Below are 15237 nucleotides of genomic sequence, written 5' to 3'. Positions count from 1 at the left end.
AAGAAGTCCTGTGCATCTGACTGACCATTCTAGAGTCAGCAGAGGAATGTTTCCTCTGGAGCTGTGTCCCTTGGTTTCATGCTTGATGACAGATGATCACCCAAACTTTCCCCTTTCCCTCTCGTGAGTATGCGATTCCCAGCTGTGTTTGTCTGTCACCAGGTGGAGCAAAGGGAAGTATCTCAAGGGGCCTCCTTGTTAGCAATTCTAAACCCCCAGTGGGCTGTGGGCATCAGAGAGGATGGCCCTTTGGTTGGCAATGATTGGATCAGTGTCATGGCTGAATCTGGTCAGTTCTCTTCTCCATGGGCTATAGAGAGTAAATCAGGGAGGGACAGTAGAGAATAAAATACAGCGCCGTCCCGTGGCTCACTCGGGAGAGTGCGGTGCTGATAACACCAAGGACACGGGTTCGGATCCTATATAGGGATGGCTGGTTGGCTCACTGGCTGAGTGTGGTGCTGACAACACCAAGCCAAGGGTTGAGATCCCCTTACCGGTCATCTTTTAAAAAAAAAAAAAAGGAGAGAGAAAGAATAAAATACAGAAGTTTGTTTTGGTTTGTGGTTTCTTTTTGTGACTGGTGGGTAAGAGGATCCGAACCCTTGATCTTGGTGTTACCAACACAACGCTCTCCCAAGTGAGCTAACCGGCCAGCTCAAATACGGAGTTTTCCTTTTTGTCTTTTTTCGTGTCTGGCAACGGATCACAACCCTCAGTGTCGCACCTGTACCGGACCAGGACCGGCAACGGGATCGAAACCCTCGGTGTTGCTCCCACACCTCGCTCAGCCAGTGAGCGGGAACCGGTCTGTATGTGGGATCTGAACCCTCAGCGGGAGCGCCACCGCACTCCCAAGCAGCGCACCGTAGCAGTGCGCCACCGGGCCAGCCCACAAATACGGAGTTTTCTATGAAGACCCTGGGGTCAGGACTCAGGAATGAGGAGACTATGGGGGAACAATAATTTGACAGATTTCACGAGCCTGGTGGTAACCAGCCAAAAGCAGCCCCTGTGGAAGGCTGTGTCTGCCTCCTCACTGCCCACTCAGCTTCTGCTCTTTTAATCTGGCCTTCATGATGCTCTTCCTCCCATTAGCTATCCCAATGCCTTGTGCTCATTGTCACCTGGCCAATGCACCAGGCCCTGGTTTTGATCAGTATTCTGCTCTCCGCTTGCTTAGGGCTAAGGATTCTTATGCATGGTGAACATGGGCAACATGGAAGGGGCATTTGCAAAATTAACAGGAGCGATGACCATTTATTGAGTGCTAAACCCTTGCTAATATTAACACACACCTCAGAGGAACTTATGATGTAAAGGCTTAGAGAGGTGAAGTGACTTGCTCAAGATCACACAGGTATGGGCCGGCCCGTGGCTCACTCGGGAAAGTGCGGTGCTGATAACACCAAGGCCCCGGGTTCGGATCCCATATAGGGATGGGCCGGTTCGCTCACTGGCTGAGCGTGGTGCTGACAACACCAAGTCAAGGGTTAAGATCCCCTTACCGGTCATCTTTATAAAAAAAAAAAAAAAAAAAAAGATCACACAGGTAGGAAGTGGAGTCAGCATTCTGACTCAGAGTCTAATCAGAGACCCACATCACACCCCTCCATGCTCAGGACTGCTCTTGATCTGGGGGTGGGCTTAGTTCTTTAAGACCATCATTTCTCTTGAGGGGTTCTCAAACTGTAAGCTGAACCTTGAGAACACTGAAGGTCATTTTTTTTTTTTTTTTTTTTAAAGATGACCGGTAAGGGGATCTTAACCCTTGACTTGGTGTTGTCAGCACCACGCCCAGCCAGTGAGCGAACCGGCCATCCCTATATGGGATCCGAACCCGGGGCCTTGGTGTTATCAGCACCGCACTCTCCCGAGTGAGCCACCGGGCCAGCCCATGAAGGTCATTTTTCAGGGCTGGGCTCTTCAGAGAATCTCACGATTCTGGGAAGAAGAAGCTTTTTCCCAGTTTTCAAGAAAGAGGACATAGGCCAGAGAAAAAGCTGCAACTCCCCTGTGTGTTTACCCAGAGAGTAAAGAGAATCAATCAGGCTCTGAATTCAACCGTGCCCGCAGTACCATCATGGGCCCAGAGGTGGGGCACATATGAACAGGTGGGTGCTATAGAGTCCAACAGGCCTGGGTTGGAATCCCAGCTCCACCCCTGACTGCTGTATGACCCAGGGTAGAGTGCTTAACCCCTCTGGGATTCAGTTTCCTCGTTGGTAACATGGCGATGATCATTTCTACCTTTTAGGGCCACATGGAGAATTGAATGAGATAAAACATTCCATAGCTACAGTGATCATGGTTGACAGTAACAACCACACATTCTGCCTCAGAGCCTTGTAGTCTAGCCCAGAGCAAGCCTAGTGCCTGTGAAATGCTAACACATGAGAGAATACCAGCCTGAGTGGAGCTGGGCCCCCAGGGGCTCCAAGAAGAGCTCAGTGAGTGTCTGAAGAAATGGGGAAGATACAGGGCCTGAAAGGTGACTGACAGAGAGGGGCTGGGAGCATTCCAAGCACAGCATTAATTATCATTTTCCTGAGGACACAAATGTGACTGGTATGGGGGCCTTGTCACATGGGAGAAGAGTGAGAATTGGCCTGAATTTTCTTTTTCTTTTTTTCTTTTTTGGGGGGGCCTGAATTTACATCGGCTGCATATTTAATTTTTTAGGTGTCACATTGATTTTGTGGTTATGTTTAAAAAGAAGACCCTGGGCCAAGCCCGTGGCGCACTGGGGAGAGTGCGGCGCTGGGAGCGCAGCAGCGTTCCCACCACAGGTTCGGATCCTATATAGGGATGGCCGGTGTGCTCGCTGGCTGAGCGCGGTGCGGCCGGTCTCAAAAAGGGCAAAAAAAAATAAAATAAAATAAAAAGAAGACCCTTATCTTTTAGAACTACATGCGGAAATATTTACTGATGAAATGATGGAACAGCTTGTATTGGCTTCAGAATAATCCAGAATGGGAAGGAGAATAAGATAAAACAAGATTGGCCATGAATTGATTGTTTTTGAAGCTGAGTGATGGGTACATGGGAGTCCATTATACTATTCTCTCTACTTCTTTGTGTTTGAAATTTTTCACAAGATTTTTGGTTTTAAAAGAAGATCCCACGAGCCGGCCCGGTGGTGCACTGGAGAGTGCTCCGCTTGGGAGTGCGGTGGCGCTCCCGCCGAGGGTTCGGATCCCATGTGGAGACCGGTTTCCGCTCACTGGCTGAGCGAGGTGCGGGCGCGACACCGAGGGCTGCGATCCTGTTACCGGTCAGTAAAAAAAAAAGACAAAAAGGAAAAAAAAAAAAGAAGATCCCAACCCAGCAACCTCCAGCTGTCTGTTAAAATTGCCCTGCAAGATGAGACGCATTTGCAAACTCACTTTGGGCATTGGCCCAGTAACTACCAAGCAAGCCCAGGATGCCCTTCGTTGCCAGGGCTTTCCCACACTCTCTTTTTCTGCCCCTGCCTGCAGAGCATGCTGGTTTTCATCATCAGTGGCCTCGTCATCCTGGCCTACTGCTCTCGGGCCAGCAATGAGAGGACCTACCAGGAGGTGGTATGGGCTGTGTGTGGCAAGCTGACGGGTGTGCTGTGTGAGGTGGCCATTGCTGTCTATACTTTTGGCACCTGCATCGCCTTCCTCATCATCATCGGGGACCAGCAGGACAAAAGTGAGATTCCCCCTCAGTACCAGCCTCATCTCTGCTCCTCAGCCCTGGGGATTGTGGGGTAGAGGGAAGAAGCGCTGAATACTTTCCCAGGACTTGCCTGGGCTCAGCGTTCATCTGGGGATCCTCCTGCAGGCTGCTGGGCTGTTAGACAGGGGGAGGCCTTGGGGCCCCGCAGAGCAGGGTGGCCGCACCCTGTGGTACCCTGGCATGACCCTGCCTCCTTCCTCCCCATGCAGTTATAGCTGTGATGGCAAAGGAGCCTGAGGGGACCAGGAGCGGCCCCTGGTACACAGACCGCAAGTTCACCATCAGCCTCACTGCCTTCTTCTTCATCCTGCCCCTCTCCATCCCCAGGGAGATTGGCTTCCAAAAATATGCCAGGTTTGGAGGCCCCACCCCAGTCTGGACTGGACAGAAGCTATGATCACAGGCAGCCAGAGACCCACGGGCTGCTGGGGAATCCTTCTGCTCCAGGCCATTTGCATTCTCAGGGAGCAAGAGTGACAAGGCGGGCGGGCCAGGGCTTGCAGGCATAAGACTTTCCTTTTCTGTCTCCATCAAAGGAGACAGCGGCTCTGTACGTCAGTGAGAGATTCAGTTCTGAATGTCCTTGTCAAAAAAGGGACTGGTAATGGCCAGACATGAAAGCAGCCTGCTGGCCTGGCCTTGACTTTCCCTGGGAGGATGGGATTTGGGATCATTTGGGATTGTCAGCCTGGCAGCATCTTCCATGCAGCTTGATATGAAGGAAGGAGACTGGCTTTCTGTCTCAGTGTCTGAAAAGCTGTGGAATTCTAGGCTATTTCCCAGTCTGTAAAGGAAGGGGTCACACTCAGCTGTCTCCAGCGTCCCCTTAAATGTCGACATTCTAGTATTTAACTCTGGGGTCTCCTAGTTCTCAAAGGCCGGGCCCAGAAGACAGCCTGCTCACAGCCCTCACCAAGTCTGGCTGCTCTGAAGTTGCAGATGTGCTTTGGAGCCCAGCTCTCTGCCATGGTCTCTGAGCCATGGAGCTAAACCAGCGCATTTCCCAGTATCCAGAAATGCTAGTCGGGTCCCCTATTGGCTGTCCAGCTCCCTCCTAGCTGTGGCAGGTTTCTCTGAAACTTATTTCTCAGGCATTTCCTGAGTCTCTGCTTGGCATAATCCCCCAACTCCTTCAGTGGACACTTGTCACTAGGGTGAGGATGGATGTCGCTGGGGATGGAATCAGAGAAGGGGCAGCTGGGGCTAGGAAGGAGGAAGTCAATCTCTCCTTCCCGCAGCTTCCTGAGTGTCGTGGGCACCTGGTATGTCACTGCCATCATTATCATCAAGTACATCTGGCCAGATAAAGAGATGACCCCAGGGGACATCCTGACCAGGTAGGGGAGGGCCCCTTGGAGACATAGAGGGTAGAAGCTGCTACTTGGGCCCCAGGAGGTGCTGGGACAGGCATCAAAAGGCCACACAGGTGCCCTTCCCAAAGCCTATCTGCTCATCGGGGATGACTCATTGGTCATTGTAGGAAGGAGGCAAGGGGTCTCAGGAGGTGCTGGGACAGGCATCAAAAGGCCACACAGGTGCCCTTCCCAAAGCCTATCTGCTTATCGGGGATGACTCATTGGTCATTGTAGGAAGGAGGCAAGGGGTCCTGATCTCTTTTTACTGGAAGGAAGAGACAGGAGGACACTGCCACCAACATCAAACAGATGAGCCAATGGGAAACAAGGCCTTAGTTGTGGAGACTGCCAGGGTGGAGCTGCACATTTTTCCAACTTGTGCTTATCAGTAATTTCTGTATCTTCTATATGAGGATGAATCTTTATCATTTAAAAAAAAAAAAAGAAATTCCCTTTTTTTGAAAGAACAAACCAGAAAAACAAAAGCCACAGTACACGAGCTAGGAATTCTGGATTTTGGCCCATTTGGAGCCTCAGTTTACTGACTTGTGAGGTGGAGGTGTCACCTCTCCCCACTCCCACACGATGTGAGTTGATCGTGTAGAGCACTGGTGAGGGGACGGACATCTGGCCAGATAAAGAGATGACCCCAGGGGACATCCTGACCAGGTAGGTGAGGGCCCCTTGGAGACATAGAGGGTAGAAGCTGCTACTTGGGCCCCAGGAGGTGCTGGGACAGGCATCAAAAGGCCACACAGGTGCCCTTCCCAAAGCCTATCTGCTTATCGGGGATGACTCATTGGTCATTGTAGGAAGGAGGCAAGGGGTCCTGATCTCTTTTTACTGGAAGGAAGAGACAGGAGGACACTGCCACCAACATCAAACAGATGAGCCAATGGGAAACAAGGCCTTAGTTGTGGAGACTGCCAGGGTGGAGCTGCACATTTTTCCAACTTGTGCTTATCAGTAATTTCTGTATCTTCTATATGAGGATGAATCTTTATCATTTAAAAAAAAAAAAAGAAATTCCCTTTTTTTGAAAGAACAAACCAGAAAAACAAAAGCCACAGTACAGGAGCTAGGAATTCTGGATTTTGGCCCATTTGGAGCCTCAGTTTACTGACTTGTGAGGTGGAGGTGTCACCTCTCCCCATTCCCACACGATGTGAGTTGACCGTGTAGAGCACTGGTGAGGGGACGAGTGGTGGCTCTGAGGGGTCCACAGGCAGCAGCTTCTTGTGTGTTTGTCCACAGGCCAGCTTNCGTGTAGAGCACTGGTGAGGGGACGGGTGGTGGCTCTGAGGGGTCCACAGGCAGCAGCTTCTTGTGTGTTTGTCCACAGGCCAGCTTCCTGGATGGCCGTGTTCAATGCTATGCCCACCATCTGCTTCGGATTTCAGGTGCCAGTTGCAAGGTCCCCAGTGTCCCCTTAGCTCACTCCCACCCCAGATGGCACCCACATTACAGGCAGGATGGGGGGATCCTGGGAGGAAAGATGGAGTAGTGGCCCAGGACTTGCCCCTTGTCCCTAGAGTCTTTGTTCCCAGGATACCTCCCTGTGGAAATGGGGGGGTGAGGTCACTTCTCCACCATGACCATGCCCTTCACCCGGACAGTGTCATGTGAGCAGTGTGCCCGTCTTCAACAGCATGCGGCGGCCCGAAGTGAAGACCTGGGGTGGGGTGGTGACAGCTGCCATGGTCATAGCCCTTGCTGTCTACATGGGCACAGGTGAGTGCTCCCACTCCCCTTGAGTCCCCAAGGCCTGTGGCCCAGCTTTCCTGGGAGCAGTCCTGTACTGCCAGCACAACACACTTCTGGAGCCTCTGGCTTGAACTTGGGCCCCCTGGGGCCACCTCTAACTAAAATGAGAGAAGTGTATTCATCCATTCATTCAGCAGTTCTAGTAAGTGCCAGGAACTGTTCTAAGCATGGGGATACCATGGAGATAGACAGAGCCTCTCCTGCCCTCATGGAGTTCACAGTCTCATTGAAGAGACAGTCATGCAAGAGTAAATAAGGAATCGGTAAGGAATTCCAGACAGTGGCTAGTGCCGTGAGGACAGTGAGACAGGGAAGACATGCATGGGACAGAGTGTGGGTGGATTTAGGGGGATGATTCACAGAAGGCTCCTCTCTGAGGAGGTGGCATTTAGGGAGGCCCAAATGGTGAGAAAGAACTAGAATATGAAGAGCTAGAGGAAGAGTGTACCAGAGAGAAGAGCCAAAGGGGACAGAAAGGAGGTCTGTGTAGCTGGAGTAGAGTGAGCTATGGGCAGGTGGCAGCCCATGAGGCCACACAGATAATGGGGGCCAGATCCTGCTGGGCCTTGAGGACTGTTGGGAGCCAAAAAGGAAGCATTTTAAGCAGGGGAGTGGCTCTGGCTGCTGTGGGGAGGGTGGTTTGAATAAGGGGGCAAGACTGGGAGACCAGGAGGAATGTCCCTGTGATGCCTCCCACGGGTGGGCTCAGCAGCTGCCTTGGCCAGCACTGTCGCAGCTTCTGAAGACACAGCCAGGAACAGGGAGGCCAACAGGCAAAGTCGCTCTTCTCCTGGGGCTCAGGCTTGGCTGGGGAGACAAATGATAAACCAGTAAAACAAAATTCAGAGAGACAAGTGCTGTGAAGAAAACAGAACAGGGTTGAGAGAGAGCACCTGGGGTGGGGGCTGCTGTGGAAGCGCTGGTGGGGGAGGCTTCCTGGAGGAGGTAGCATCTGAGCTGAGACCTGGATGATGAGGAGATGGCAGCGTGACAATCTGGGCACACAGAACTGTTAGTACAGAGGCTCTGAGACAAGAACACGCTGCTGGGCAAGTTCAAGATCAGAAAGGAGGCAGTGTGAGGGCTGCAGGGAGGCCAACAGGCAAAGTCGCTCTTCTCCTGGGGCTCAGGCTTGGCTGGGGAGACAAACGATAAACCAGTAAAACAAAATTCAGAGAGACAAGTGCTGTGAAGAAAACAGAACAGGGTTGTGAGAGAGCACCTGGGGTGGGGGCTGCTGTGGAAGGGCTGGTGGGGGAGGCTTCCTGGAGGAGGTAGCATCTGAGCTGAGACCTGGATGATGAGGAGATGGCAGCGTGACAATCTGGGCACACAAAACTGTTAGTACAGAGGCTCTGAGACAAGAACACGCTGCTGGGCAAGTTCAAGATCAGAAAGGAGGCAGTGTGAGGGCTAGAGGGCTTCCAGCCAGGGGGCATATGAGAGGTCAGAGAGGGAGGCTGCCGATCCCAGCCCCGACTCCCCCTCTGAGCCTCAGTCTCAGCCCTTGGCTGCTTCACTGTCCTCTCTGGCTACTGTTGCACCTGGGAGGAGTGGACGGTCCATCCCCTTCTCCTCCCAGGGTTGCCCTGACCCTCCCTTGTCCCCGTGCACAGGCATCTGTGGCTTCCTGACCTTTGGGACTGCTGTGGACCCTGACGTGCTCCTGTCCTACCCCTCAGAGGACATGGCTGTGGCCGTTGCCCGCGCCTTCATCATCCTGAGCGTGCTCACATCCTACCCCATCCTGCACTTCTGTGGGCGGTGAGCCCCTCCTTACCCAGCCAGGGGTCTCCCGCTCACCAGGGCCCCTCAGAGCCCCTATAAGCCCTTCTGCCAAGGTCCTTTGGCCTTGTGTGGAAACCATTTCGTAGAAGGAGAAACTGAAGCCCATTAATAACAGTCAGAGCCTACCATGGCCCTTAAGTACCCATGGGGTGCTTGGGGGCTCCCTTTATCCCAGGGTCACCAGAACTTCTGTGAGTCCTCTGAGAATCTCTAGTCCAGATCCTTTCCCGAGCTTTGACATGGACACCAAATATCTGGGTACCCCAGGCCCTTCCTTTTAAGAAGAATAATAGTATCAGTTAACGTGTGGTGAGCACCTGGGCCATGCAAGGCACTCAGCCCTTCCCATGGACCATCTCATCCAGTCTCCACGGCAACCAAGGAGAGTACTGCTAGACCAATTTTACAGAAGAGGAAACAGGCTCAGGCATTAGGGCCTTGACCACAATCTACCCAGCTAGGGGTCTGGCTCCGGTGAGCTAGAGGTGGGGGCTGTTAGCAGGGGTGCCTCTGAGCCCCTCTTCATGTGAGCAGGGCAGTGGTTGAAGGTCTGTGGCTGCGCTACCAGGGGATGCCTGTGGAGGAGGACGTGGGGCGGGAGCGGCGGCGGCGAGTGCTGCAGACGCTCGTCTGGTTCCTGCTCACCCTGCTGCTGGCGCTCTTCATCCCTGACATTGGCAAGGTCATCTCGGTCATCGGGGGCCTGGCTGCCTGCTTCATCTTTGTCTTCCCAGGTGCGGACTCACAGCACAGACTTCCAGGGCCTTCCTGGCCCCAGGTCCCCACTTGCTCAAAACCTGCCAGAGGGAATAACCAGCAAAATTTATTTCTCACCCACCTCAGCTCTGGACTAGCCCCTGTGCAAGCATTATCTCCTGGAAAGAAGGTGTAGTTAGGATCTTGGTTTTACTGATGAGGAGATGTGAGGCGCAGAGAGGGTACAAACTTGCCTAGAGGTTAATAAGCTCCGCTAATAAGCAACATACCTTTCAAACCCAAGTCTGTCTGGGTCCAGAGCCTATGCTCTTAATCTTCCATTACAGTCTCTGTTGCTCTCTGGCTATCACGGATCTATCTGGCTGGTTCAGCTCATTACAGCCCAGACAGCAGTGGGGTGAGAAGGTGGCACCCTGCTGCAGGCATTCAGAGACCTGAGTTCCAGATGCAGGTCTGCCACCAGAGCCCTGGAAAACTGTTCTGTCTGCCCAGCCAGGAGTTCCACCCATACCCAGCTGGTTTCTATCCAGGAGGCCACCTTGAAAGCCCTTGCCACTTTGCTTGGAGCAAGGGAGCCACATCAGCTCAGAAGTGTACTGGGAAGGGCCCTGGGGTATGGGCCACCACTGAGTACCATTCAGTGCTGTCCCTTTAGCTCTGAGTCTTGTACGCAGCCCTAGGGGTGCTTGTCAGATGCTGGCTTGTCCTGGGAGAGCAGATGCCAGACCACCAGCTGCATATGGAGTAGAGGGGCAGAGATGGAATACCTGGAAGAGCAAACATAGGCTTTTCTCCATCCACCACCACTCTTGGTAAAGGGAGAAGCTGAGCCTGAGAGAGGAAGTCCCTTCCCCCCCACAAACTCAGGGCCACTTCTTCTCTTCCAGGGCTATGCCTCATTCAAGCCAAACTCTCTGAGATGGAGGAAGTCAAACCAGCCAGGTAAAGCAGGGCCCACCTCATGGGTCCCTCGGGGAAGTGTTGGATGAGGGGTAGCCTTGGGGTGCTCTTAAAATAGGTAGGAGTCAAGAGACTTGTGTACTTAAAAATCATGGGGTTTTTATAATACTTCTTTTAAAATGGGTCACACGTACTAGTTGTAACAATTTAAACACAAGTGAAGGACATTAGAGAAAAAAGGTGGAAGTCCCTCTTCCCCTACCGTGTCCCTTCTCCTGAGATAGCTCCATGTTATCACTGTGGTCTGTGCCCTTCTAGACTGTTTCCATGCATATATACATGTTTGCGCATAGTTGTACATATCTACCCACAAATATGGGACTTTTTTTGTACAGTTGTGTTTTATCATAAATGGTTTCATGCCAGACACTCTTTTCTGCCCCTTGCTTTTTTTCCCCACGTAACCATGTCAGCACAAGAAGATCAGCTTCTTCATTTTTTCAATGGGTGCAGAATATTCTCTTGTCTGTATGTGTCCTGAGTGTGGATCCTCTCATACATCTTGGCACACCTGTTCAAGGATTTTGGTAGGATCAATTCTTAGAAGGAAATTGGGTCACAGGGCATGTTCATTTTACTTTGGCACATGGGTTCAAATTTCCCTCCAAAAAGGCAGTGCCAGGTGGAGTCCCAGCTGCAGTGAATGAGAGTGTCCTTTTCCCCACACCCCTGCCAGTACTGGATAAAACAGCTTTATCAGTTTTGTTAGTCTGATGGATGAAAAACATTACATCATTTTAATATGCACATTACTCTGAATGGTAGAGAGGTTGAGAGCAGGTCACATCCTTTATTTTTCTGTTTGATTTTGTTTTGTTTAGTGGCTAGGTGGTAAGGGGATCCAAACCCTTGACCTTGGTGTTCTCAGTACCACACTCTAACCAAGTGAGCTAACCGGCCAGCCCACAGGTTGCATGCTTTTTAAAAAATTATGTAATAATACTTATTTATTATAGAAAACTTTGAGAATACAGATATGTCTAAAGAAGAACAAAAAACACCCTTAATCTTAATACCCAGTTATAACTATCTTGCTGTTTTTGATATATATATTTGCAGATATCTGCTTTTTATTTCTTTTTCTTAATGAAATAGATCACGTTCTGTATGACCTGCTTTTTCCTGAACATCTTTCCATCAGGAGACCTGTGTTCCAATCGTGGTCCTGCCCTTGGCATACTGTGACCAGTCAATTAATCCCAGGTCTTGGTCTCCTTATCTGTGGACCAGGGATAATACACCTGGCCCCACATACCTTTGTATGGAAAGTTCTTGGGAAATAGGAAGTACACTATCAACAGGAGAAGTGGTAGAGTAATAATCACTTATAGTAATTAATTGTAACATATATGGAAGTCCACAGAGTCATGGGATGGGGTGACTGATCAGGTCCCTCTGCCCTACAGCTGGTGGGTGTTGGTCAGTTACGGAGTCCTCTTGGTCACCCTGGGAGCCTTCATCTTCGGCCAGACCACAGCCAACGCCATCTTTGTGGATCTCTTGGCATAACCACTGCCTCCGGGGGAACACATGGCCTCTGCCTCTGGACCCAGGAATCCATCTCGTAGAGCTGTGGGGCCACTCCGAGTCCAGATTATTCCAGCTGGTGGGATGACATTGGACATCCTTTTCCAGGGACAGTTCTGGGGCAAAGTCAGGCCCCACACCTCTGAACAGCTCAAACCCAGCTTCCTTCCCACTCCCCAGTCCTGGCAGTGCTGTGGATGGTGGCAGGAGATCTCACATCACAGAGGAACATTCCTCCTCTCCCAGCTCTCAACTTCTCCATGCCTGGGTGAAGAGGGTCAGTAGGTCTCAGAAGAAAGAACCCAGACTGACTTTTTTCCAGAGAAAAACCATGAGCAAAGGGCCACCGCCCACAGAGCTGCCTGTCCTGACTGGGAGCTGTGCTCATTACCCTGGGATTCAGTACCAGCTCCAGTTCATCGGCAGCCATGGCCAGGGGTAGCTCCCTCTGGGATCTGGCAACTTCCAAAGGTAGCACTGAGCTCACACAATACAAAGAGGCAGGTACATTCCAGCCTTGTCCACTCCCTCCTGAGCCCCCAGTGAACCTGGTAGCCTCCTTCCCATGGCTAGTTGATATTTCCCAGGCTTTTCGGGGCCCTGCCCTACCTCTTTCTCTAAACTTGATGGGCGAGGCTGGGCACCCCTCTCCTCCTCCCTCCCCAGACATCACCAAGTCTAATGTTTACAAACGGTGTCAGCCCTGCTCTGAAGCCAGCTGCCATCCCGTGCCATGGTGCTGTGAGTATTCCTCCGTTCGCTTTCCCCATGGTTTTGGGGGGGATCTGCTTTTCTGTCTCAGGTTCCAGAGGGGCCCCAGGGTGGGTGATGGAGAAGGCAGGGACCCTTCCAGACCCTCCCACAGACTGGGCTGGCCAGGCTCCATGCGAGCTGCTCTGCCACCTTCTCCAGTGCTTGCTTCTCTTCTCCTGTCCCAGCCAACCCCAGCCTGGTAAACCAGAGAGAAAAAAGGCAGCCAGGTTGTCATTGATGGGGCAACACTTGAGCTAGCCACCAGCCTGGAAGTTTCCCTTCCAAACTGTGTCTTGTCTGCTCACACCCTCCCCCCAGGCCCATCACTCCTTCACCCACTGCCTCACTTCTCTGTGTAGCTCAGTCTCTCCCACTCACATCAGTGGGGGACGGGAGGGGTGCACCAAACCCTCTCATCAGATTCCTCAGGTCCACACATCCATCAGATATGGCCTCAGTAGCCTGTCAGTCACACTGAGGTCACACCTGGATTGTTGCCCCAGATGGGGTGAGAACAGACACTATTCTCCCCTCCTTATTCTCGTTTTGACCACCTTAGCTCCTCAGGTGCCCCCAGTCACTTTGGCCAACCCTGGGCACCAGTCAGGCTTCCTCCTCCATCTGGAATACACAACATTTCCTTGGCCCCTCCTGCCCAAAACTTCTGTACTGGGGATGAGAGGGACACCATCATCCCCCAGCAGCCCAGCACTCAGGGCAGTCCGATCTAAGAAGCAGAGGCTGGCCAGACACCGGCTAGGTTTCTGCTCAGTCCCCAGCCTGGGTGAACTGCCTTTTCTCACATCTCCTCTTGGTGCCTGTTCTGTGCTTCCAGGGCCAGACTCACTCTGCCGCTCTCTCAGCTTCCTGCATGGTACCAAGCCCTGCCAGCACCCATCCCTGACAAGACTAGGAAGGCATCCCAGTGAGCAGGGCTGCACAATCTCCAAATGCTGTATCGATTGCAGGGTTGGGGGATGCAAGGGAAGTCATTACACAGAAGTGGACCAGTTGGGAAAAGGAGCTGGAGTCTGGTCTCTTGGTCTAACCTTAGGAGCCCCTCCCATTGTCTCCCCTGCCCTCCCTATCCAGGTATTTCACTGTTTCTTTTTCACTTGTGCACACTCAGAAAAAGGGAAAATGGTTAATAAAAGGGGCTTGTGCTGCTGAGCTGTTTCCCCTATGTCTGGTGCTGGGGACAGAGTCCAGGCCACTGACAGGAGGAGGAGGGGCTGGGGTGGGAGGCATAGATGACACTTCACCTTCTATGACCCCTATCTTGGGCATGGCACCACCATGCTCCCTTGACCAAGCAGGAACCTGCAAATGGCTCTCGACACCTTTTCTTCCCCATCCTGTCGGTCCTTCTCCACAAACTTGGGAGTGTGGCTGGGTCTTCAGTCCTGGTACCTCTGCCTTGACTCACACCCTCACGTGTCTTTCCTGCACATCTGTGGCCTCAGACTGGCCCCTCTGCTTCATGTCCCTCCCTCACCTCACATCTTGGGGTGAGCTTCAAAATCCTGAGCATCCACCCTCTGTCTTTTCAGATGCTTGTGTTGAGTGGGCCCTGGCTGTCCTGGTTATGAAGCCAATCACTGGACTCAGTGCTAGCAAGAAAATAATCATCAAAAAAGACTCCAGCTCTGTTGTCAGTCTAATTGGGAAGACTGAAGCTAAGCAGTCACACAAGTATACACTTGCAAATTGTGATAAGTGCCAAGAAGGAAAATACAGTGTTATATGAGGGGACTTCAAAAAGTTCATGGAAAAATGGACTTAAATGATAAAAATACAAGGGCCAGCCCATGGCTCACTCCGGAGAGTGTGGTGCTGATAACACCAAGGCCACGGGTTCGGATCCTATATAGGGATGGCCGGTTAGCTCACTGGGTAGCTGACAACACCAAGTCAAGGGTTAAGATCCCCTTACTGGTCATCTTTAAAAAAAAAAAATGATAAAAATACAAGCTTTATTTCTCAACATAAGCTCCATCAAATTCAAGACAATTTTGTAAATGATGGTACCAGCCATTTAGTCCATCCCTAAAGAACTGAGGGTCATTGGAAGTTAACCATGTGTGTACAGTATTTTTCGTATTATTAACTGAAAAAAAAGGGTGCCTTTTACAGATATATTAAAATTAGGAAACAAAACAAAGTCAGAAGAAGCCAAATCAGTACTGTAAGAAGGGTACTTAGTGACTTCCCATTGAAACTCTTACAAAATTGCCCTTGTTTGATGAAAGGAATGAGCAGGAGCATTGTTGTGGTGTAGAAGGACTCTCTGATGAAGATTTCCTGGGTGTTTTTCTGCTAAAGCTTTGACTAACTTTCTCAAAACATTCTCATAATAAGCAGATGTTATTGATTTTTGGCCATCAAGAATGTCAGCAAGCAAAATGCCTTGAACATCCCAAGAAACTATCTCCATGACCTTTGCCCTTGACCAGTCTGCTTTTGCTTTGACTGGCCCACCTCCACCTCTCGGTAGCCATGGCTTTGATTGTGCTTTGTCTTCAGGATTGTACTGGTGAAGCCATGTTTTGTCTCCTGTTACAATTCTTTGAAGAAATGCTTCAAGATCTTGATCCCACTTGTTTAAAATTTTCCATTGAAAGATCTGCTCTTGTCTCCAGATGATCTGGGTGCAACAGTTTGGGCATCC

General features: G+C 51.2%; 1 protein-coding gene across 2 annotated transcripts; it reads left to right on the top strand.

Annotated features, from left to right (window-relative positions):
- Nucleotides 1-3479: 3479 nt before the first annotated feature.
- SLC38A7 (solute carrier family 38, member 7) lies at nt 3480-13739 on the top strand. Of its 2 annotated transcripts, XR_551298.1 has the most exons (10): nt 3480-3678; nt 3915-4059; nt 4944-5042; nt 6403-6460; nt 6677-6791; nt 8441-8588; nt 9147-9346; nt 10217-10271; nt 11696-12557; nt 13405-13739. XR_551298.1 is itself a non-coding variant. In XM_008583700.1 (9 exons), the coding sequence occupies exons 1-9, from the start codon at nt 3483-3485 to the stop codon at nt 11796-11798; spliced, it is 1119 nt and encodes a 372-aa protein (XP_008581922.1). In that variant the 5' UTR covers nt 3480-3482; the 3' UTR covers nt 11799-13739. The 2 variants fall into 2 exon arrangements, 1 of the variants encoding a protein (XP_008581922.1); XM_008583700.1 differs by having other exon boundaries at nt 11696-13739.
- Nucleotides 13740-15237: the final 1498 nt, after the last annotated feature.

This window comes from Galeopterus variegatus, unplaced genomic scaffold (genome assembly GCF_000696425.1).
Source record: "Galeopterus variegatus unplaced genomic scaffold, G_variegatus-3.0.2 Scaffold3003, whole genome shotgun sequence".
NCBI lineage: Eukaryota > Metazoa > Chordata > Mammalia > Dermoptera > Cynocephalidae > Galeopterus > Galeopterus variegatus.
This window is presented reverse-complemented; position numbering and strand designations above follow the sequence as displayed.

What these genes read in the sequence shown, in the direction of transcription:
- SLC38A7 (XM_008583700.1), top strand. Translation starts at nt 3,483, where the DNA reads ATGCTGGTTTTCATCATCAGTGGCCTCGTCATCCTGGCCTACTGCTCT. An exon ending in CGGGGACCAGCAGGACAAAA is followed by an intron (nt 3,679 to 3,914) that starts GTGAGATTCCCC and finishes CTCCCCATGCAG; the next exon opens with TTATAGCTGTGATGGCAAAG. An exon ending in CCATCTGCTTCGGATTTCAG is followed by an intron (nt 6,461 to 6,676) that starts GTGCCAGTTGCA and finishes TCACCCGGACAG; the next exon opens with TGTCATGTGAGCAGTGTGCC.